This window comes from Molossus molossus, unplaced genomic scaffold (genome assembly GCF_014108415.1).
Source record: "Molossus molossus isolate mMolMol1 unplaced genomic scaffold, mMolMol1.p scaffold_m16_p_1, whole genome shotgun sequence".
NCBI lineage: Eukaryota > Metazoa > Chordata > Mammalia > Chiroptera > Molossidae > Molossus > Molossus molossus.
This window is the reverse complement of record NW_023425344.1, coordinates 37,650,788-37,674,986: the sequence shown is the minus strand read 5'-3', so window position 1 is coordinate 37,674,986 and position 24,199 is coordinate 37,650,788. Positions and strand designations below refer to the sequence as shown.

General features: G+C 44.8%; 1 protein-coding gene across 1 annotated transcript; it reads right to left on the bottom strand.

The window, feature by feature from the left end:
* Nucleotides 1-1,116: 1,116 nt before the first annotated feature.
* On the bottom strand, nucleotides 1,117-3,431 carry GSX2 (GS homeobox 2). The gene is made up of 2 exons (XM_036252311.1): nucleotides 2,550-3,431; nucleotides 1,117-1,857 (listed from the first exon to the last, which is right to left on the bottom strand). The coding sequence occupies exons 1-2, from the start codon at nucleotides 3,121-3,123 to the stop codon at nucleotides 1,517-1,519; spliced, it is 915 nt and encodes a 304-aa protein (XP_036108204.1). The 5' UTR covers nucleotides 3,124-3,431; the 3' UTR covers nucleotides 1,117-1,516.
* Nucleotides 3,432-24,199: the final 20,768 nt, after the last annotated feature.

Sequence of the window (24,199 nt, the reverse complement as noted above, 5' to 3'; positions counted from 1 at the left end):
TTGACCTCTTGGGTAGAATCTACAGAAAATAATCAGTGACAGCACCAGTGGGTGCTGGTGCGATTCAGCTTGCAGAAAATGACAGCTGCTAGTTTCCACATCTCCAGCGTCACTTCTTTCAGATGACAGGACCCGGCAAGCGGAGGAGGGCACCGGCCGGTTGCTCTCCTGAGGGCACCTCACAGTCTCCTCCAGAAACAGGCTCACAGAGATTAACTCTGCAAGGTGATGGGAAGAGAGGAACTAGAATGGAGACCATTGAGGTTAAAATTAGGGAGACCAGAAAAAAAATTAAGAGCCCAAGGGAACTTCTGAGCTATTTTAGAAAAGTGAGACTGTAACCTTTTGTCTTCTTGGCATTGATGAAAACCAGCTAATTTCTTAGCTAGAGGAACAACCAGGAATGGCAATGGTTCTAGTCACTTACAGCATTATTAATACATTTTTATGTTTGCTTACAACCTGCTTTGATGGATTGTTGCTCTTCCTAAACTATTCCAACTATTCAAATTCCTTCACATAATTCAGTTTTTAGTACTAAGAGAGATGAGGGAGAAGAAAAAAAGGGGGGGGGGGACTGTCACAGAAAATAAATACTAGATAAGGAATATTCATCCTTTCTTGCTAAATAAATTAAAAGGTTTGCCTGTCATTAATTGTCAGCCTCACTCTAAGTGGAGTGATTTGTCCTGTCAACTGTGAGGAGGTTAGCTATTTTGAGAATGGGGAATAGTACCTAGTAGGTGGCATCCTGACTGAAGGTGTCTCCTAGGCCGAAGTTTCTGTCACACGGAAATCCTGTGGAGCCCCAAACTCCTTCAACCGAGAGACCCACATTACCAAGTTTTAGTCAGCACCTCCATCTAAATTCCGAGGCATTTTTCCCCCTTCCTGTTCACGGGGAAGAGGGAGACAGGGGAAGATGGTGAGAGCAAACACCATGAATTCAAAACCTTGATTTTGTTTCATTTATTTAAATAAATATAAATATAAATTGTATATGAAACTATTCATATAAAAAGGGACTTTCAGCCCTTGGATTTTAAACTCTCCCCAGGCAAATTTTCAGAAAGCAAGACCTACAGGGTTTACTTTTCTAAATTATTCGCAAATCGATACTTTTATTTTAAAAACAACAACAGGGAACAGAAACCCGGCATTCTTAGCAGGCTCTCACAGGAGGTAGGGAAGGGATAAATGGGACACGCGCGTAAAAAAACCAACAAAACCCAAACCCCATATAATGCTAAACTTAAACTCTTTCTCTGTTATGTGACAAGACTGAGCTGAATCTAGATTATTTTAAAAATCTATTACTGAGAGTGGAACCCTAAACAAATAGGTCAAGGAGGAGACGCAAAGGGTCAGGCCCGGCTTGTACGCCCTGGGAACGTTCCGCTCCGTTCTTCTCCAGATGCGACCACGGAATGGGCGAGGATTTTGACCTCTGGGTGCCTGCCGAGTTGGTTTTATGGAGCTTCCCGGGAGCAGGTGCTGCGAGAGAGGTGGCCTTCCCTCATAAGGGGGAAATCTCCTTGTCCTCGTTGGCCGAGGCCGGCGACAGGGAGTCCTCATCCTCCGAGCGCGCGTAGTGCGCTTGGCTGCCGACGCACTTGCAGCCCGCGTGATTGTTCCTCTGCGTGCCCTTCCCTTCCTTCTTATGCTTTACCCGGCGGTTCTGAAACCAGATTTTCACCTGTTTCTCCGACAGGTTCAGGTACGTGGCGATTTCGATCCTCCGGAGTCGAGACAGATACATGTTGGAAGAGAATTCCCGCTCCAGCTCCAGGAGCTGCGTGCTGGTGAACGCGGTCCTCATCCTCTTGCCATTAGGTACCTGGCTGGCGTCAGAGCTCCCTGCACACAAAGGGCAGAGAGGTCATTCTTGATACACCCATCGCCACCCCACGTGCCACCCCTTGGAAAGGATGCCTCTCAAGGACCCACCCGGGAAACTCAACCAAATACCTGTACCCATCGCTCACCCTTCCCATTTCCCAGCGTCGTTACTTTACCAGGAAGGACAGACATCTAAAGCCACTAAAGGCCTTAGATGTGTGGGACGAAAAGTCAGTTTCAAGGGTGGGAGGGGAAGGCTGGGAGCTTGCATAGTCAGATCGGTTCCTTTCAGGCCTAGCAGAGAGCTAGAAACAGTCAAGTTTAGCCAAAAGCATCAAAACGCTTTAGCCAGACCCAACGCCAAATGCCACACTGAAGTTCAAACACATCCCGAACCTCCGAGCCTCAGCCACTTAACATCCCATTTCTCAACCCTTGAGTTGGACGTCCCTGAGGCCCCTTATTACCAGATACCAGGTAATAAGGGGAACAGATACCAGGAACGAAGCCGCACCAGGCTGCTTGGAGAAATTGGCAAGCTAACTTCCTTCTTCGTGGAACTTCTTGGGACCACTTCACAGTTATACTAAAAGCCCCTCCTCCCTCCGCACCCGGCCTCCCAAGCTCCCACTCCCTCCACAATAGGTGGAAAGTTTGTTCCCGAGAGCCTAGAAGGCGCGGCGCGCAGGTGCCCCAAGACCCCGCCCTACCCATCGTGAGACAGTGGAATCTCCGCGGATCAGCCACGTTGTAAGTGGTGGCGGCGCAGACAGGTGCGTGGTGCTGCGTGTGCCCCAAGGCCGCGGCGGCGGCCGCCGCTGCTGCCGCGGCCGCAGCTGCAGCAGCCGAGCCAGGCTGTTGGGGCTGGTGGTGGTGATGGTGGTGCTGTGGTGCGTGGTGGTGATGGTGCGCGTGGCTCACGCGCGGGCAAAACTGCCCTTCCCCAGGCCCCGAAGAGAACTGACTCTTGAGCAGGGGCAACGCGCCGGAGGCCCCCGCCGCCCCGCCACCCCCGGCCCCGGAACTCCCGGTCCCTGTGCCCCCGCCGCTGGAGCCCGCCGGGCCCCTAGAGGAGTGCAGGTGCGAAGTGACGCAGAGCGGGCAAACGCAAAACGCGCCGCTCTTGCGGGACGCGCAGCTGGGCCCGGACATGGACATCACCAACGGGGACGGCATGCCCAGAGGGATGAAGAAATCTGGTCCCGGGTGCGGCTCTGGCAGCGAGGGCGCGGGCCGTGAGGAATCCTTGATGATGAGCGAGTCGACATAGAAGGAGCGCGACATGTCGGGAGGGGTGGGTGGCTGGAGGGCCGGGCCGGCTGTGGCGCCCCCTCCCCTCTCCTGTTCAGAGCTCTGCGCCGGGCTCCGAGCGGATGCAGGCGGTCAAGCCCTTGGGGACGCCGAGGTGTCGGCGTCTGGGCTGCGAACAAAGGGGTCCCTGGAGAGGGCTGGTCCTCACGTCCCCCGCCCGGCGCCCCGGCTCCGGGATTTTATAGCCCCCACCCCGGCACGTGATGCTGCTGAGTACCGCTCGGCTCGAGCTCCTCGGCATCTCCCCACCCTCGGGATAGGCTGCCCGAGTCACAACAGAAAGCGGCGAGGAGGGGCGGGCGCGCGGCAGGGAATAACTCGGAGGAGGGGGATGGAGGAGACTTTGCAAAATGTAGGTTTTGTTAATTTCGCGGGGACGCCGGCCTCCTCCCCTCTCTTTCTCCACGCTTTCCCGAAAAATCAGGGCTGCATCCTCCATCCCACCCCTTCTCTAGCCTAGGCCCCAGCCCAACTCTTCCCCGCGCCCGGCTGCAAGGCGCACCAGGTGGAGACTTTGAGGCCATTTTAATAGGGATGCCCAGTGCACCCTGTTTCTCTGTGCCAGCCGTGGCTGAGACTCGGTAAAGTGTGAAGCCTGCAGTTTGGAGCAGGATTGTGTGGGCAGAGGACTCGCAGCAGCCCAGTCCCGGAACGTGGCTTAGGCCACAGACACACACACACACACACACACACACACACACACACTCAGAGTCCCTGAGCTTTTGGACTTGGCCAAGGTCATTCAGGTGGCTAGTTCGCGAGAGACTCGTGCGTAACAGTGAGGCCTCCCAGCTAAGAAGCTGAGGAGCTTTTCATTCTGATTCTTGAGAAACTAAAATGCCTTTGCACTTGGAGCTACTCAGATCAATGACCCTTCTTTGTGTCCCTTTCTAATGGGCAGCTCCTCCTTTGGCAGAGAGAGATGCTGAAGAGTCACTCTTTTCTTTCTGCAAATGATTCCACCACTACTTGTCCAGGCCAACCCTGCAAACTCCATCCAGGGATTTTGGAGAAAGGACCCAAGTCCTAGCCCTCTTTGCTCTGGATTCCCCACCCCCATCCCCATCTCCAGCTCTTTGCATTTTACAAATCTTTGGCAGCAGGCAGACTAACCAGGAAGCACTGTCCCCTTCTGCACTCCTTTAAAATCTCAAAAAGATGGCAAGGAATCCAGCCTCAGCCTTGGATGGGAGAAATGTTGGGAAAAGGAAATCTGTGAGAGGCACAGGGTCCAGGGGAAGACTTGTGCACCAGAGGCTATGTGCGAGAGGGTGGCTGCCAAGATATTGATCTTTGGGGAAAGCAAGGTGACAGCTTTCTCTTCTTTTTCCTATAGAAAATCTGTCTGGAGTAGGGAGGGTGAGCAACAGCTACAAATCCGACCCTTTCCCCAAAACAGCTAACTTCAGGCCTGAGTTCACAGTGGTGCTAAGAAACTTGGGGACACGACTTCCTCCACCTGTGAGAACCAAGTGCTCAAATCCTAGGGGAGCACTATCTTCTCAGCTGGAGGTGTGACTATCTCTCTGTCCTCTGTCTTTCTGTCTCTCCCTTTCCCTTGTCATCTCTGTGACAGTCTCTGTTGCCTGCTAGAGAAGTGTAATTGGGTTGTAGGGATGCCCCACTCTGGGGAGCCCAGGATTTATGGATGGCAATTAAAGTTTTATGAATTGCAGCTGAGGCTGGTTATTGAGCTATTTGAATGTGATTAGAATTCAATTAGAAAGTGGTTAGTGGACGGTGGGTCTCCAGAGTGTAAACAGACAGCTATTCCAGAAATGTGTTAATCCAACATCTTGTGACAACAATTAAGGAGTCTCAGGGCTTAACTCAGGGCAGCTCAGCTGTAACTACTTTTGTAACACAAGGTTTGCCGGTGCGGCCATCGCAGATGCTCAGCCTGAACCAGACCTGCCTGGTCCAGCCAGACCTCACTCAAATCTGAAGAATCCAGGCAGTCCCTGGGATCATTCCAGCCCCCAAAAGAAGACTGGGGGCTCCACCATCAAGAGAGGCGTAATGAGAGTGTTTTTTACAGGCTTAAATTGTCCAAATAGATGACATGATATCCCCATTCACTTTGCAAGTACTCTACACATGTACATGTGTGTGTTTGAAAATATATAATATATTTATGATATTGTAATACAAATAAAACATTTATTTGTTCACTTTGAAAATATATTTATATCCTGTTGTCTCCTCTGGGCTAGGTAGAAGTTATACCAGATTTGGGGCTGAAGGTTTGGGTCATCATGTTCCCGGTGGTTCTGAGTGTGCTCACAGGAAGAACTATGCTAATGTGCTGGAAGTTGTGCTTGTGTGAGGATCATTTTATTCTGGAGAATCCTAATTATGAAGCTTGAGCATCTAACTAAATTTATACCTGGCTACAGAAGCATGAGGTTGGAATGCTAAGGAAGTTTGAGAAAAGTGAGAGGCTCACGGGGTTGCTTAGGGCTGCAAGGGGAGCACTTGCTTGCAGCCAGACTGAGGCCAAAAGCAGACCATGTCTGAGGAACTTGACTATTAGGGCACTTGGTTAATTGCTTGAGCCCTAAAACAGCAAGTATTTGGGGAGTCATGTTCAACACTAGTCTTTCTCTTCTTACACTTCTCTTTAGCTCTCTTTGGATCTCTCATTGTCTCCCCATCTGTCTGTCGGGTTCTCCTTTTCTCCACTCTAACCCCATCTTTAGAAGCAGGCCCCACCATGCACCATGCCCCCCACCCCAACATGCACACAGGAAGCCTCCCTCCATGGCCCTGAGCAGCTTTGCAGCTCTCTCAGCTAGAACCTTCCCCAGGACAGCAACACCTTGAATCAGCTCAGAGCAGAAGGGGACCCTCGGAGGACCCTGGCATGCCCCCATGGTGCCCCCACTGCTGCACGATTTTATTTCTCAGTGATTCTGTCTGATAAAATTTCATTGTCCATTAAGTAATCCCTGAAATGAGAGCTCTTATGAGCCTATAATGAGCTCTAATTGCCACAACTTGGAGAGCCACGTGGAAGGATTTATTTGGTATTAAGCAGTTGGGTACAGAGTACAGGCTGTTACCTAAGCCATTACTTTCATAATTCAAGAAGAAAATTAGTTCTTTTAAGGGGGGGGGGATACTTTGATTTCCTCCCTCTTGCTCAGGATGACAGAGGATGGCTTTGTCTTCCTTGAATGCAAGGCAATGTCACAAATGTGAATGTAACAAAATTGCCCCCTCCATCCCTCCTCCCCTCCCCAGTCTGGACACCCACCCTTACCCTTAACTGAGAAAAAAATCAAAGCAGTTCAGAGGTGCCACCTTCTGCCCCTGGACGCTCCAATTCGAGCCTAGATGAACAGTTTCCTCCCAGCTCAAACTTGAGATTTGAATTCTTTTCTTTCAAAGAGTCTTCCAGTACTTTACCCCAGTCTGGGATCACACCTGAACCGAACCCCATATCCCTCTCTTCCTTCTTCTTACTTTTCCTTTCGTGGGCAAAGTCAGAATGTAGAGGGTGGGGATTTAGCGTTGCTTATTCAACAGGCTCTGGAGTTCTGACCCCTTGACGTGCTCAGCGGTTTTTCCGGCTGTGACTCCTACTTTGCCCCTTCCTCTGAGCCCCCAAAGGGCCCCCCCTCCATCCATAGTCCTTTATTTCCCTCCCAGTTTCAGCGTTTGCCCACAGGGTTCTCCTGCCCCAAACCGAGGCCGCGAGCTGGGCGGGACAGCCCTGGAGTTGGCGGGGCCGCCTCGGATTTATTTGCTTCTCTTACATTGATTTCATATTAGTTTCCAAAGCGATGAATGATCTGAAAGCTGGGTTTTGTTAGCCGAACACAAACAGGAGACAGGACTTACTTGCCCCCAGCTCCCTTTAATGAGGTCATTATCAAAGCGTGAACAAGTCTATGAATGTTTTATTGAAAGCGCATCGTTAACTTGTATCCATCCTTTTCTCCAAGTGGCATTGTGATATTGCTGTCTGTGGCACATCTTACCCGATATAGCCCGAGATTTCCCCATTCTCTGTAACCAGGCAACCCTTTCTGAATACCCCAAAATTGAAAAGAACCGCTTAGTCTTCAAGAAAGTCCTCAATAATAGTGGAAAAGAACAAAGATCCAGGAGACAACAAAATGCCACAGGGGTGACTTTTCATGAGCAATTATCTCTCATTAATCAGAAGAACAGCTGCAATATTAATTTTCTCTCTTTCTTCCTCTCTTTTCACAGTCCCTAACATTTGAATAATCATAAATTTTGATTTTATGAAGGAGTCACATTTTCAGGGGCTGAAAGAAAAGCAGCAACCTAGGTGAAGAAGGAGAAAACGCTCTCATTTTTTTTTTTTTTAATTTGGATAAAGCTGCCAACAAAGAAAAATGAAAAAATAAATAAATAAGAGAGAAATACCGGAGAAAATGGTCCCCCACCCCCCTTCTTCTAGAGGGCGGCTGAGAATCAGGACTCTTGTCCAGCGCCCCCTCCTAACAATCCCCCCTCCTTTCTTCCCTCCCCTTGCCCAGACCCATTGCCCAGTTCTGCTCTGAGCAGGACGGAGGGAAGTGTCCCTGGCGTCTGGCGTGGGAGTTTCAGCCGGGTTTCTGCCCGTTTAACTTGCAAACGTGAAGCCAAGCGTTGTCGATCTGACCAAAGAGACACTCTTTGGGCGTAGCCTGTATTGTGGCCATCAAAAGCCCGCCAGCCTTGGATGCACTGGAGAAGTGCATTCAGCAGAAATGGGGCGCTCCCTCTCCTTTCAAGCGAGGGAGAGGCAATTGTTCCCAGGGTGTGTAGCCAGGGTGGAAAACTAGGGCCCCCAAATAAGGCTGTAACCTGTAAACGGACTTGGGGAAGTTAAAGAATCTCATTAAAGCTGAGGCTGCAACGAGCAAAATACGCAGTCACAGAGAACCCAAGCCCCTCTCGAGTCGGATGAAGGAGGAGCAGCGGTGAGTGAGTCCCCACATTCCTCCGCTGACTGAGTGATGTGGCTGTCCCTTCCTCTGCTCAGATAGTGTTCCTTTTAACGCAGGACCCGGCGAGGCGGTCGGAGCAAAAGGCAGGTTGCGGGCCTTGTGCTCACCCACCACCAAAAAATGATCTTGCTTCTCCCTAGTGTTTACTCAGAGTTTATGGGCCTTTGAGAAACCTGAATTCTCCTTTGCGCGCTGCACAGGCGCTAGAGTTCAGTTCGACGCTCGAAGAGAATGGGGGGAGGCTTCTAGAAAAGAAGTGAAAAGTTTTGTTCAGAATTTTAGAACGGGCTCGGTGCACTTGAAACAGGGTTTTGATGGCGCCGAATTCCCGCCACACATTCCTTCGCTCTCCACTTCACCTTAATTAGTATTCTCCAACCTTACCAACTCCTCAAGCCTAACAAGTCATCCCTCCCCCACTCTTAAAGCTCTCCTCTGTCATCTGAACAAAATTTATTGAGCGCCTACTCAGTGCCCTGCGTGTGCTAAGCGCCGCGGGGAGCACGCCTGAAAAGGCCCAGACTGTATCCAATAGAATATTGTTTCATTTCAGTAACAATGGCCTGAGGTGGGGAACAATTATCCGGATAATTGAAGCAAATGCTCCACCTTCCGTCCTCCCTCAACAGTTCCCTGGGCGCTAGCCACTTTTTTTTTTAAACTACTTTTTTTCTGTGTTGGTGGTTTTTGTTTGGTTAGGGGGTTGGATCTTGAAAGTGGAGGGGAAGGGTTGAATTACGGACTCAGACGAATACCAATTTCCCTTTTCCCTTGGCCTAAGTTTGCTGAAAGCATTGGGCCGAAATAACTGCTTAGCAATGAGATTCAAGACAGTTAAAAAAAAAAAAAAGTTACCAAAAAGAGAGTGAACCTCTATAATTTTTAGCAACTTGGTCTTGCTGGTGTTTAACCTTGGACATCTAAAACAGTCTTCTGGAGAGTGTTACAGAAGTACGGATGCCCTAGAGATTTTGATTTAATGGTGTGGGGCCAGATCATCGGAATTAAAAACAAAAACAAAAACAAAAACTCCAATACCTGGTTCTGATTCAAATGAGGGTTGAGAAGTAATGGATAAATTCTACCCCTATTTATCCTGGAACCTCAAGAGAATAACTTAGCCTCTCTGAGCCTCATTAAGCGGTTGATATTCGGAAAGTGTATATCAGATACCTACTAAATGACAGGCAATGAACGTGCCAGGGAATTTCCGTGCCCAAGGCCCATCCCCTGAGGGTTTCTGGTATGGTGAAGGAAACAACAAAGAGCTGGTGAATTACAGTAGGTCTAGTGGACATATATACCCACCTGGTTCTGGGAATGGATAAAATGGAAGCCTGAAATGTCCTGCAAGGGTGCGCGGGTGTTGGTCTGAGACAGGGGGATGGAGTAGTGTTGAGCCACCAGAGAGTGAGCACAAAACCTATAGAGAGTTTCTTTTGGCTAATCGCAAGAACTGAAAGGAGGCCAGGGAAGTTGGTAGAAGAATCTCAGCTTCTGCATCTGTGAAACAGGAAAAACGCACACCATTTTCCAGTCCTTATGAGGTATTAAGGCCTGCCTAGCACCGTTCCTGGTGCCTGGTAAGAGCCGGTGGCACCTCTTGCTTTTATTATCTGAGACCTGCAGCTCCCTGGGTCCTGAGGCCTGGGAAAGCGGTATCAGAGCCCTGGGTTTCGTGCAGCTTCGTGCAGGAAGCTGGAGCTCCTGCGCAATCATATCCGCGTCCCGGTGTTTTGCCCTCCAAGGCTCCTCCGCAGCCTGGTGCCCACACCCGGAAGGTGCCTAGTCTCGGGTTTCTCTAGCCTTCAGTTTCTGGGCGTACCTGTCTCTGTTCAGCAGCCTCATCAACCTAGGCTTGCCAGGCGAACCTTGCCACCTCCCACTCTCCACCTGGTCAAAAGCCTCACATCCTGGCAATCCCCATTTGAGACTGCGCCCTCAATTTCAAGGCTCCTTTAGCCTGGAGAAACCTTCCAGCTTTGTTGACTTGTTCTGTAGATGAGGAAACAGGTACCTTTTGAACATATGACAGTCTTCACATCCATCATTTCCGGACCTCTCACCGTATGCCCTGCCCTGAATCAGGAGCCTTGTCTTCATGACCTCATTTAATCTGCACAACTGCCCTGCCAGATATAGCACCATTATTATGGCTGTTTCTATGACAGTCTTGAGTCTTACTGAAGTTCAAAGACTTGCCCAAAGTCGCACAGCTAGAGATGGTAAAGCCAGAATTCAGGCTCTATCTGTAGAATGTAGGGGTCTGGAGTCTTAGGCACTAGGCAATACTATCTCCTAATAATACCTAGTATTTATTGGGCACCTACTATGTACCTTTAATGCATCACTTATTTCTCATAATGACCCCATGAGGTAGGTACTTTCCTATTTCTCACTTGTTTATTGTCCACTCTTAGGTTACTGTGGTTTCCCTATGTTTTAAAGGAGAGCCATGTGACAGAAAGGGCACAGACTGAAATTGGGACCAGGATAGGGAATGTGATTTTTATTTACTTGTGCCCAGAACATAGTAAGTACTGAAAGACATTTGGAGCAGATGAAAGCAACATCTTATTCTTTTACTTCCAAAACCTTCGCCATCATCAATACATATGTTTGCTGGTTTATTTCATAGCTGTGGGCACTTTCCTCAGTTGCCTGCAAGCTGCACCTGGGCAGAAACCGAGTCTGTTCTGTTTATTCAGCAGTGTATAGCAAATGCCCAGCCTAATGCGGGCATATATTAGGAATGAAGTCAATAATTGGTTGAATGTCTGATTCCTCATTTGACAGATAGGAAAACGGGCTCAGAGAGGCTAAGCAACTTATCCAAGGCTACATAGCTTGGGAATGGCAGAGGGAGGATTCAAACTGAGGACTTTCTAATGCTAAGATCCTGCGCCCCCCCCCCCCTTTCAATAAGTTACATTTCTTTTTTATTAAATTTATTGGGTGGCTTTGGTTAATAAAATTATACAGGTTTCTTTCTTTCTGGAAGGCAGACTGCCACATGCAGCAACTCGTTTGGATGTGTCTGTTGTCTTGGAAGCTTGACTACCCTATGTTCTCCTACAAATAAACCTTGGGAGCTCGTTTGGAAGTTGTAGCAGGGGAGCGCATCTACTTGTATACCCTTGATGGAAGGACAGTCCTCTCCTCTATCCCGAAAGGTCCTCATCTTCCACTTAGCACAGCTTTAGGAAGGAGGCACATGCAGTGGGCAGGGAAGACAGGGACACCCGCCTAGCCAGCGGAATCAACATTGGCGATCAATGGGGTGACAGATGTCGCAGCCAGAACGCCCTCACATCCACAATTATATAGGTTTCAAGTGTACAATTCTATGATACATCATCTGTATATTGCATTGTGTTTTCCACTCAACGTCAAATCTGCTGTCACCATAGTGGACTCTCTTTACCCCTTACTACCTCCACTCCCCTTCCCTCTGGTAACCACCCCAGGACACAGGGACTGAGCTCTGGAACCGGGATGGTGCCAGGTCCGTCCTCACTTCCTTCCTCCGCCCAGCACGTCTGGGTGAAGCAGCAGGAGGTAGGAATTGTCAGAGGTGGGAGAGGCCGCTCCCTAGTTGAGGGTCGGGAGGCTCTGACATTGTTCCGCACTCCAGGTGCGGCGCCCCTCTCGGAGGAGCTGTAGTTCCCACGGGCTGAGATTCTCAGCCCGAGTCTTCCTGGTGTGTCTGTCTGTCTGTTCCTCTCTGGACCTTGGTCTTCCCCCTCCCTGGCTAACTTATTTCTTACTGGAAAACGAAGCGACTCAAAGCAATCGTATTGAACCCACAGCCTGAAAACACCTCCATCAGCAACGGCCCCCAAACTGCAAACGCACCAGCACCCACGCTCAGCAGGGTCCCAGCCGCGACAGGTGCGCATGCGCGAGCGTGAGTGCAAGTGGGGAGCGTAGAGTGAGTCTGTGTGTGCGCAAGCGCGCGTGAAGAGTGTGTAAGAGGGTGAGTGGGGCTGAGTGTGAGTGTGAGAATGAGTGCATACGTGTGACATGGTGTGTGCACAGGAGTGTGTGAGATGAATGCGTATGTCTGCAAGTGTGCGATGAGCTGAAGCAAGCATGCTGCGTAGGAGCGGGTACGTACGTGTAAGTGCAGAAGGGAAGAGTGCAGGCGTTTGAGCGCTCGAGTAGGGAGTTGTAGCGTAAGTGTGTGTGAACATAGGAGTGTATGAATATATGAATGCGGTAATAAGAGAGGCTGAGTGTGTGAAGATGTATGTGCTGGGGAGGATGTGTGAATGGGCGTGTGAATGTGAATATGCTCCTGAGTACTCGCCAGGCTGTGTGCCTACTTGTAAGAACATGTGCATGCCAGGTTGTGTGTGAGCCAGGCTGTGTGTGAAAAGTATGAGTGAAGTGTGAGCCTGTGAGTATGTGTGGATGTGTGAGGGAGTATGGCTGCGTGGAGTGCATGCCTGGGGCTCCTCTAGCAGCCTGAGGCCTTGGAAACTGGCAGGGGTGGGTAAGTGGTGGGGAGAAAGGAAGGGCCCTCACATGGAAACTGAGATGCACTAGCAGAAGGGCTCTGGGAGCAACGCCTGGGGTCCCCCTCTTTTTTTTTTAACCTGCCCTCAATTTTCTTCACTTGCCCTCTGGATCATCTTTCTGTCCATTTACTCAATGAGCATTTATGGTGTGCCTACAGTATGCCAGGCTCTGCTCTAGCAGCTGCGGAAACCAGGATAACGAGATAGCTTAGGTCTCCCTCACTGTGGAGCTTCCACAGGGATCTTTGCTCATGTGTAACAGATTTGCAAAATGCTGGTGGTACAAACATAAATATTGGCCTCTACCCTCAAGCAGAGGGGCAGGAAGGCTTCAATGATAGCATTAAAATAAGTGCATATACATTCCATCGCCATCCCAACCTCAATCCTTTCACTGCACTGCGGAGTTTGGGCTTGGGGTTAAGAGGTTCTGGGTGTAAATCCCCCCTCCTTTGACAATGGCAATAATAATAACCCTTCTCAGAGTGGCTGTGATCATTAAATGGATTAAGTCCTGAAAACCCTTGGCACAATGCCTGGCACTCAACAAATGCAAGCAATGATGGTAGTGAGATGTTCTCCAGGACACATGGAATACTTTGAAGAAGGGGAGATACTGTGTTTGTGGACTCTAGAGTTTAAGAGATTATCCATGGATTTAAATTAAATTAAATTAATTTGTGTATAACTACATTACATTTCTCTCCAGCATTAGGATGTGAGTTTCAGATGCTTGGTCTTCATTCTTCTTGTGACTTCTTCCCTTCCTGAACCAATGGTGTCAATAGTGCTGTTGTCAAGGGGAACAGAAAAAGTATTGGGAGAAGATAGCAAAAACCCACAGGGGCAGAGTATTCTTTTTAGCAGCCTTAGAAGTCTTTCAAGTACTTCAATGTACCATTAAACATTAAAGTGAAAGAGAATATTTTCACAGTGAACAAAGTGTGTGCTGTAAAACTTGTGAGCAAAACTTCGGATGAAATATGACATAGGAAATATGTTTCCTGATTAGCCATGTACTTCCCTGGAACAAGGTACTATATGAACAATTGCAGGACATACTTTTTTTTTTTTTTTTAAAGAAGTCTATATTATGAAGATTTATTTTTTGATGTTCTAACTCGGGTCATAAAATAATTTTATTTCAAACCAAAAAGACATGTTTAAATGTTGAATTTCCTTACTGAGACATTTTTAAATGAATACATATATAAAAAATAAATCTTGGCCCTGGCCAGTTTGGCTCAGCGGTTAGAGCGATGGCCTACTGCCCAGAGAGACCTGGGTTTGGTTCCCGCTAAGGGCACGTACCTTGGTTGCAGTTTGTCACCGGCCCTGGTTGGTCATGTGGGTGGCAACCACTCGATGTGTCTCTTTCACGTCGATGTTTCTCTCTCTCTCTCTTCCTCTCCCTCCTCCCACTCTATCTGAACAAAAAATGGAAAAATGTCCTCGGGTGAGGATAAAAAATAAATAAATAAATAAATAAATCTTGATAAGTGTAAGATTTAATTGCAGCATCAGATTTTTTAATTTAGCAGCTGAAAAAGAATCTTGCCATTATTCAGCTGACCCATCTCATGTTTCAGAGAAACTGTGGTCCAGAAAGATGAAGTAGTGTAAGTGGTCAATTCCTCTAGCTGTCACCAAGTAGGAACATTTCAACTTTGTTCCTCTATCTACAGTTTTATATTTGCTGGAAGATGCCCTGGCAACTAAACGGAGGAGTTCCATTTGCTTTCTATATGGGCACATCTCTGTGTTGGCAACTCTGTTTTCTGGTGGTTCAGATCCAAATTCTTGAAATCTTCCTTGACCCCTTGCTTTCTCTCTGTACATTTAATCCCTTGGTCAGTACTGATGGCTCTACTTTTAAAGATATTTAGAAACTGACCACTTTCCACCTTCTCCCCACTATCACACTGGTTTATATCACTCATTAGCCTCCTGACTGGGCTCTTTCCTCCTATACTTGTCTGTACAGTCTGTTCTCAACCCAGCAGCCAGAAAAATCCTTTTAAAATAAAGTCATGTACAATGGAATGTTACTCTGCTATAAAAAAAGGTAAAATATTACATTTGTGACAACATGGATAGAACTTGAGGGTATTATGCTAAATGAAATAGATGGAAAAGAACAAAATCATAATTTCACTCATATATGGAATATAAAACAACAAAAAAGAAAGGAACAAATAAAAACAACCTCATAGATATGGATAACAGACTGGTGGTTAGCAGAAAGAAAGGGGGGTGGGAGAAGGGAAAATGGGTAAAAGGAGTCAAATGTATGGCGACAGATGGAAACTAAACTTGTGGTGGTAAGCACGCTATAGTGTGTACAGATATCGAATTACAATGTTTTACACCTGAAACTTATATGATGTTATAAAACAATGCTGATTCAATTAAAAAAAAAAAAAGTCAGATCAGGTCAGAGCAAGAACCAAAAAGGCCCTTCCTGATTTGGCTGTGAGTCTTTCTCTGACCTCCTTTCCTCTTACTGGCCGACTACCTTGCTCTGCTTTCCCTGCTTGTCTGCCAACCCCTCCCACCCACCGCAAGCCCCAACCTCTGCACTGGCCTTCCCTCAGCCAAGAACTGTTTCTTTAAAAACATTTTTTTTTTTATTGATTTTAGAGAGAGAGGAAGAGAGAGATAGAATCATCAATGAGAGAGAACATCAACTGGCCGCCTCCTGCATGCCTCCCACTGGGGATTTAGCCCACAACCTGGGCATGTGCCCTGATCAGGAATCGAACCAACGACCTCTTGGTGCATGGGTCAACACTCAACCACTGAGCCACACCAATCAAGCCAAGAACTTTTCCTACAAGCCTACTTCCTCACCTATGGTCTTCCCTCAAATGTTACTTGTTCTCACTATTTTAAAAATACCAAAGCCCCTAGTACTGTGCCCCCCTGTGCTCCAAAACCCCTTACCATGCTCTACTTTGTTCTCCCGCAGCACTTAGCACTTTTGTGTACACTACACAATGCACTGAGTTTATGCATTTATTTTATGAATCTCCCTGTAAGAATGAAAACTCCTGGAGGATATTTATGTCCACTGGGGTCACTGAGAACAGTGCTTGGCATGGTCGGTGTCAATCAGTATTTGGTGAGAGAGAAAAAGAAAGCCAATGTTCTTGGTAGATACCTAGCCACAGCTCTGTCTTACCTCTACATAGCACTTTGAAGTTTACAAGACCTTTTAAATATGTTGTGCCATTGATTCTGCACCGTTATATAAGCAAGATAGGACTAATTTTTTAAAACTGTTATTTGCACAATGAGGTATTCAAAGGTTAAAGGACTTGCCCAAATCAGATCCAGAACTAAGATCTAAATCAGAATGTCATTTTGAGTGGGAGACAAGTTCTCTATTCTAGACCTCTTGGCTGAATGAGGAAAACTAATAAGTTACTGAATTTACTGAGCATCCTTCTAAATTCTGGCCCTGGGATGAGGGCTGGGGTCCTCACTCCACTGTCTGCCTTTGATATTATGTAGTTGCTCAAGCCCCAGCTAAATGAATGGTGCTTGGGAAAACATACCACAATGACCACATCCTCTTGTTTTTTATAACTAGCACAAGGTTGAAAACAAGAGATATTGTCTTGTTAGATTGAGCTCATTTGGAGTCTGGCCGGAATTTCTGGATTTGGCTGGTTGCCCTCTCTCATCTGACTGTTCCAGGCAAACCAACATACTGTCTTAGTGCATTACACTCCCTTCCTCAACTTCAGGCTCTCTTTCAGTCCATCAGATTTAGCTGATGGTCTCATTGACTGCAAACCGGCTGAGCAAGACAATGTCCCCAATTCTCTAGGCACACACAGTGCCATTGTCTAGTAATAACTGACATCCTTTTACCAGAGTGTTGGTATCTCAATAGCCAGTAATAGCTGTTGTTGGTATTTATCATATTGAACTACAAAAGTACTAAAAAATAATAATAATATTCAGAAAATAGATGTAAAATGAAGTTACCAATTCTGAATATTTTTAAAGAGACTACTTTTTCCTCAAGGATGCTGTCATGTACTAAAATAATGACAGTTACTTCTTTGTTATCCCTTGAATAGCATAAATCGCTGCTTTCTTATGTGAATGGGGAAGATTTAAACATGTTGAGACAAGGAAAGGAAAAGAACAATTAATTGTTTACTGAAATATTAATTCAGTGTTTGGTTATTCACAGATTATCTCCATTTGGAACTTAATACGTATCTCATATACAGTATTTTGTTGTTGTTGTTGTTCCAGGTACTCTGAAGCAACAGAAGCATTAATAATGAATGCAGAAGGCATAGTTGAGAAAGGAGCAATGAAGCCAGAGTTAGCAATATCATCGCTGTTCTGGAGAGGGCTCTTTACATGAGCTTTTTTTTTTTTTTTGAAATCAGGCAAGTTAATAGTTCCAAACAATGTATCTAAAAATCATCACAAATCATTTATATTGGTCAGAGAATGACCTCTACCCAGACGAGGCTCTGTGTATTCAGTGTCAACAAAAAACAAAGCATGTAAGAATAATGGCTATTTTTAAATATAAGGCCTGGGTCATATTGTTAGAGATCATATTCTGGAAATAGAGCTACAGTTGCTATTGAAATTCAATGTCCTTTAATTCACCATTCTTTACTGAGCATTTACATGTGCTAGGTGTTGGAGCTACAAAGATGACTGGAACCTAAACATAGTCCTGAGTGAATTCTAATCGGTGTGTGACAGCGGAATGCAGCAAGCTAAGGAGGAGAGAGTCATTCTTTCTTCCAGCCAACAACAGGGACTCTGGGATTGAGCCTCGATCTATTTACAGGGTATGCTTTGATTAAAAACAACACAATAACCCTGGCTCCGTGGTTAGAGCATCGACCCTGTGGACTGAAGGGTCACAGGTTCGATTCCCGGTCAAGGGCACGTACCTGGGTTGCAGGTTCAATCCCTGGCCCTATTTGTGAGACATGTAGGAGGCAACCAATCGATGTCTCTCTCTCACATTGATGTTTCTTCTCTCTCTCTCCTTTCCTCCCTTCCATTCTATCTAAAAATCAATGGAAAAATATCCTCACATGAGGATTAGCAACAACAACAAAAGTAATAATAATAATAATAATAATAATAATAATAATAATAATAAAAACTGTGGGAGAAGAGACTTCTAGGCCAAAGTCCATTTGTGAGCACAGCCTGGGGGATGGAAGTGCATTATGTGGAGGTGGAGTAACTGCAAGCAGGAGGGAGAAGCAGCAAGGGCTGCTTAGTATCTGCCACTTAGTGGCAGAAAACAAAGCATCTGAGTAGTAGGTGAGTATGAGATAGCACTATATTAGATGAACAGTCTTTGAAGGTTCTAAGGAGGAAATTGAAATGGTTATATTGTAATCATTGTAAAGGATGCATTGAAAGAGAAAGAAACCAGAAGCAACTAAAATCTTTTTATTTTTATTTTTTTGTTTTTGTTTTAATCCTCACCCGAGGACATTTCTGCATTTATCTTTAGATAGAGCAGGAGGGAGAGAGGGAGGAAGAGAGAGAGAAACATCGATGTGAGAGAGACACATTGACTGGATGCCACCCACATGACTACAACCGGGGCTGGGGACGAACTGCAACCGAGGTACGTGCCCTTAGCGGGAACCCAACCCAGGACTCTCTGGTCTGCAGGTCAGTGCTCTAACCGCTGAGCCAAACTGGCCAGGGCAGCAATTAAAATCTTAAAGTTCAGTCTTCAGATGATGAAACATTAATCAGTGGTGGTGGAAATGGAGGGGAGAGGACCAGTTCCAGAGTCATTTGGAAGGGGAAATCAACAGTCCTTGGTTTCTTTTCTTTGCTTTTTTAATCCTCACCTGAGGATATTTTCCCACTTATCTTCAGATAGAGTGGAAGGGAAGGAGGGAGAGAGAGAGAGAGAAACATTCATGTGAGAGAGACACATCGACTGGCTGCCTCCTGCACAACCCTGACCAGGGCTGAGGATGAAACACAACCAAGGTATGTGCCCTTGGCCGGAATCGAACCCACGACTCTTTGGTCTGAGGGCTGATGCTCCAACTACTGAGCCAAACCAGCCAGAGCCTTAATTTCTAATTAGACAGGATATGGGTACAGAAAGAGAAATAAGTCTGGGGATTTGGATTTCTACCTCAGCTGTCTGCATTACCAATGATGGTGTTAACAAATATAGTCATTACAAATGGCAGAAAAGCAGCTTTTTTGTTGTTTCAAATGAGCTTGTGGATAGAGTAGGTGGAAGAAGAAGATAAAGTACTTGGTTTTAAGTACTCTGAGTTGTAAGTACTGTCAGAACAACCAAGGAGAAATTTTTGATGTATAGGAGCAGTTGGAAATATGGATCTGAACTTCAGAGAAATTAGGGTTGGAAATAAAAATGGCATCGGCCTATAGTATTTAAACTATGCATCATAGTTGCAGCATTAAGATAAAATGAAATGACTAGGGGTGGAATGATGGTCAGGAAAGGCCTCAAGGTTGTTTTGGCACAATACTGATCACAGGGATTGGCACATAGTATTTAACATGTTTGTTGAATGCTGACTGTTTCAGAGTCTCACTTCCCTTTTCTCAAGAATTGTGTAATCTTTTGGTCAGTCTATCTGGGGGTAATCAAGTACTTACCATTTGATAATGAGATTGGAATATAGTGGATTTGGAAGTCAAATCAAGATTTTAAGATGGCTCTGTGTGAATATGGGATTAGAGTTAAAAAACAACAAAAAAAGCTTCCTTTAGCCAACCAGGTACCTTAGAAAGTTGGCCTAAGTACTCTTTCCTCCTCCCTTCTAATAATAGAGGGAAGTGGGAAATCCTGATGTAATATTTAGACACCCTGCCTTGTTTTCTTTCCAAAAGCCTCCCTTTTCCATGTAGACCTTAGACATTTTCTGATTGACTCACCTTATTTCCACAGGGCCTGTTGACAACTTAACATGCCAAGGACCCATTAAGTAGGGCAGCCGGATTTTATGGCCTGGTCCTAGCTTAGTACCACAGCATTGCTCAGAGTCCCAGTCTGAGTCGGAATCCTAATGACTGCTCCAGGTCACAAGATGTTTGTGTTTTCCTGAAGGACTTAAATACTTGCCAAATGATCTGTCTTATCCACCTCCAGAGAGAAGACTGCTCATCTTTGGATCCCATGTAGATAGAAAATGGTAAGGTGATGCACAAAATCATATACGGAGTGACCATTTATTATCAACTATAACTTTTTATGGGTCCTGGCTATTTTCTATTAGTCACCTCATTACCTATCTAACCACCTGCATCCCATTACATTCTGAATCAACCTCTCTGCCTCAACTAGGCAGGCCTCTTTGGGATCCATAGCACACACAGCACCATATCTGGGGCTTCCTCCTGACACCTTTCTCCACTTAAAGTGCTTCTACTCTTGTCTCAATATCTATTTGTTAAAATCATCTACCCTTGTCTCAAGCCTGGCCAGTGTGGTTCAGTGGTTGAGCATCAACCCATGCAGCAAGAGGTCACTGGTTCAATTCTCAGTCAGGGCACATGCCCAGGTTTCAGGCTCAGTCCCAAGTAGGGGGCATGAAGGAGGTGGCCAATCAATGTTCTCTCTCGTCAATGTTTCTACCCCCTCTCCCTCTCCCTTCGACTCTCTCTAAAATCAATAAAAAGAAAAATATTAAAATAAAATACAATGTTCCTCAAAACTGTAGCTTCTTCACAGAATTTTTTTCCTCCTAATGGTGAAAACTCAAATCATTCCAAATTCCTTACTGTTTATATGTACGGTAACTATAAGTTTTATCTCAACAGTCTATCTTGGGGTATAATTTTCAGGTCTTATTTATATATGCACTTAATCCTTCCAGAACAATAGCTTATAGACTAGTCCTCAGCATTGCCTACAGAGATAGTTGAATTGAATGGACTATTCAATGAAGTCAATTTGAAGTTTCTTAGATGGTAAGAATAATAATGATAACCCTGTCACTCATTGAATATCTGCTATGGGCGGCACTGTACTAAGCATTTTGCTGAGTATTTTGGCAAGGATAGACAGGGAAGTAAAGGAAGTAGGATCTGTTTCAAAAACTGCAAAGCCAAACCACATGGAGAATTGGAAAAATCACTCTTCCTCATGCCCATTTCCTCAGAAGGGGCTTACTTAGAGTTTTGTAGATTCTACCTCCCTTTAAGAAAAAGCTTGCTAACATTCAGATAGAAGATCCTTCATTAGAAAGCAGTTCTTTCATTAATTCAGCAAATATTTATTGAATGCTTACTATATGTCAAACACTCTTTAAGACACTAGGGAAAAGTAACAAACAAAACAGAAATTTTCTCCTAATGGGGTTTATGTTCTAACAGTTCCTTATATTAAGATTTAGTGATAATAAATCTCATGGGGCTGGTTTCTCTCTCTCTTTTTCTTCTTTATTGATTTTAGAGAGAGAGGAAGGGATTGGGAGAGAGAGATAGAATTATCGATGAGAGAAAACATCGATTGGCTGCCTCCTGCAGGCCCCACACTGGGGATTTGGCCCACAACCTGGGTGTGTGCCCTGACCAGGAATCGAACTGGTGACCTCTTGGTGCATGGGTTGACACTCAACCACTGAGCCACACTGGCTGGGCCGGGCTGGTCTATTTTCAATGCTTATTCTCCAGGTTTGAAGTCTTCCCCATTCTCAAGATTGTACTTGAATTAAGAAGTGGGTACAAGCCAGTATTTACCAAACTTATTTGTAGCAGACATCTGTTAATTACTTCTACAGCATTTATAGTGATTGGTTTCAGCCTTAGAATTCTGGGGACATTGAACTATCTCTGACTCCAAAGAGGAACACGTGATCTAGGCTAAAGCAATCAGTATATGTTATTCCTTCTACAATGACTGACTTGGTAAGCAGCATGTGATCTCAGAAAGTCCAATAAGAGCAAATCCCAGAACTTTGGGGGGAATTTCAAGAAGTTGATCCTCTCTTATGTATAAATATGAGGGTTGGATCTGCTGCAGTCATTTTGCAAAGAAGAGTGAACAATCTAATATACAGATGTAAACAGAGCCCAGAAATGAAGCAGAGGCCTGATCAAATTGCTCCTTGTTTGCTCCACTTTTAGACTTTAACCATCAGTGAAGACAATAAATGTCTTTATTGAGACAGTTTGAATTCAGTTTTGTTAATTACAACTTAAAACATAGCCATTTATATTAACAAAAAACACCCTCCCTCATTGTTTTTTCTAGATGCATTTTGAAGGACTAGATTTATTTCAGAATAAATTTACATGGGAAAATGCTGATTTTGACAATGATGGCTGTTATACAATGTCCCAGAACGGATAAAATATGCATCTTTTGACCATGATATTTCCTATTTTTAAGATATATTTTTATATCTACTGTTAAGTAGTCTCAGAGCAAAGAAATATTAAATTTTAATCTTTAAAAAATGATACATGGTTTAAATTTTTATAATGGTTTTTCAGTGAGTGATTGAAACACCTTTGAGATATTAGTTAGGAAAAAGAAGAGATATAAAAGAGGTCATTATGATTATGATCAAAGGAAAGAAATGCTGTGTCTCAGGAGAAAGAAAATGCAGGAAAGATGGAAGAAAACAAGAGGTAAGAATAAAAGACAATTTTCTGGAAGGGGAAGTTTTAACACTAACCTGAAGAGAAAGTGTACTGTACAGTAAAATTTTTATAACTGTATAATTTAATATCATGTAGGAAAAGGTAATGATAATATAGTTAAATCACAAGAAGATCTTTTAAGGTTGAATAGACAGAAAATGAAAGGTTCAATATAGACAAATATAATTCAAAGTATATTAATAAGGTCGTTTCTATGTCATTTTAATTATGATCTAGAAACAAAAGTGGGATTAAAAAAGATTGTAGAACTGTTCCCTAGTGGTCTGAGCCTAATCTGACTTAATTAAATCATAGTGAACTATTCTGTTCAACATAACCATCAAAATGTTTTGATCATTTTAGGAATGATAACAGAAAGTAGTATCTGACCCTTTGGCAATGGCACTTATATAAATGACATTTGACCTGTATATGATGGGAGGGTTCTGAGCTACCTAAAGTTTGTGAACTCTTTTCAGTAACCTGAAAAAAACCTCTATTCGTGGGCACCTCTTATAGAATCAACATGTAAGAAATACTGCATTCATGGGTTGATTGGCATCACTAGTAGATGATCTGAGATTATCATCTAAAGAGGTTTCGATTTTGAATTCATTTGCCAAGTTACATCATTCCTAAGGCATCTCAAATCAGGCAGGACAGGATAGAACCACATGCTTATGTCACAGGGTGTAGATGGGTCCAAACTGGCCCTGATTTAGTCAATAGTCATGCTCGAATCATAAATGATCAGCTGCTCTGTGGTACTAACAAGAATGACCACCCGCTCATTTGACCTGCCCTTAAATAACATGCTCTCATGATTGGCAGTAGGGTGGCAGGAGGGCTGCTGTGGGAATGAAGTTACAGGGACCTGACAAACCGTGGGTAGAGTAGGATCTCTGGTCCAAGGTAGGAACACTTCTAAGGTGAGCAGCAGCCACAACAGCTTTGCAAAGACTTTTGGAGGAAGCATCTCCTGTGGACTGACCTCTCACAGGCTAATCACCATGCTAATTCACCGTAAAATAATCTGCCCATTCCTTAGATGAAACATGCTTTGCCACCTCAATGAACATTTCATAGATAATGTGAGCTGTTTCTTTGAATTTTGGAAAACAATAAAGTTAAGTTGACTGTACAGTCACTGCATTGTTTTTATTTATTTATTTTGTATTGATTTTTTAGAGAAAGGAAGGGAGCGAGAGATAGAAATAACAATGTGAGAGAGAAACATCGATTGTCGCCTCCTGCTCGCCCCCCAATGGGGACTGAGCCCACAATTTGGGCATGTGTCCTGACCAGGAATTGAACTGGGACCTCTCAGTCCATGGGAGTGATGCTTAGTCCACTGAACCACACCAGCAGGGCCAGTCACTGAATTCTTAAGTTGCTGAGCAACTGTGTAGGCCTGAGTGGTAATTACTCACAAACCCTTTTCACTGCCCCAAAGTATAGCTTTGCTCAGGATGGCAAGGAAGGAGAAAAACTGGGAGAGAAATGGTCTAGGCATCTTCTTATATATCCATAGGGCTTTGTAAGTGCTCATAACATTACCAGCATGATAAATTGTTTTTTGAAAAAGACAACTAGAAAGAAATATTACCTTCATTTTCTAAATAAGAGAATTCAAGGAAGATAATTTAGAGTATGCTGATTACAATGCAGCATGAAAATGCATATCTACTGCTCTTTATTCTAGTATTCTAATCCAGCCTGATAGAAATAACATCATCATCAATAATAACTAACACTTCCTGAGTACTTATCATTCTTTACATATATCATCTCATTTAATCCTTCCAACAACTCTATGCAATGAGTACTATAATTAGCTCCACTGCACAGATGAGGATAACAAGTACTGATAAACCTGTTTTGTTTCTTAACTATCATCCTGAGATTAAGTGTTTGAAAGAGTAAATT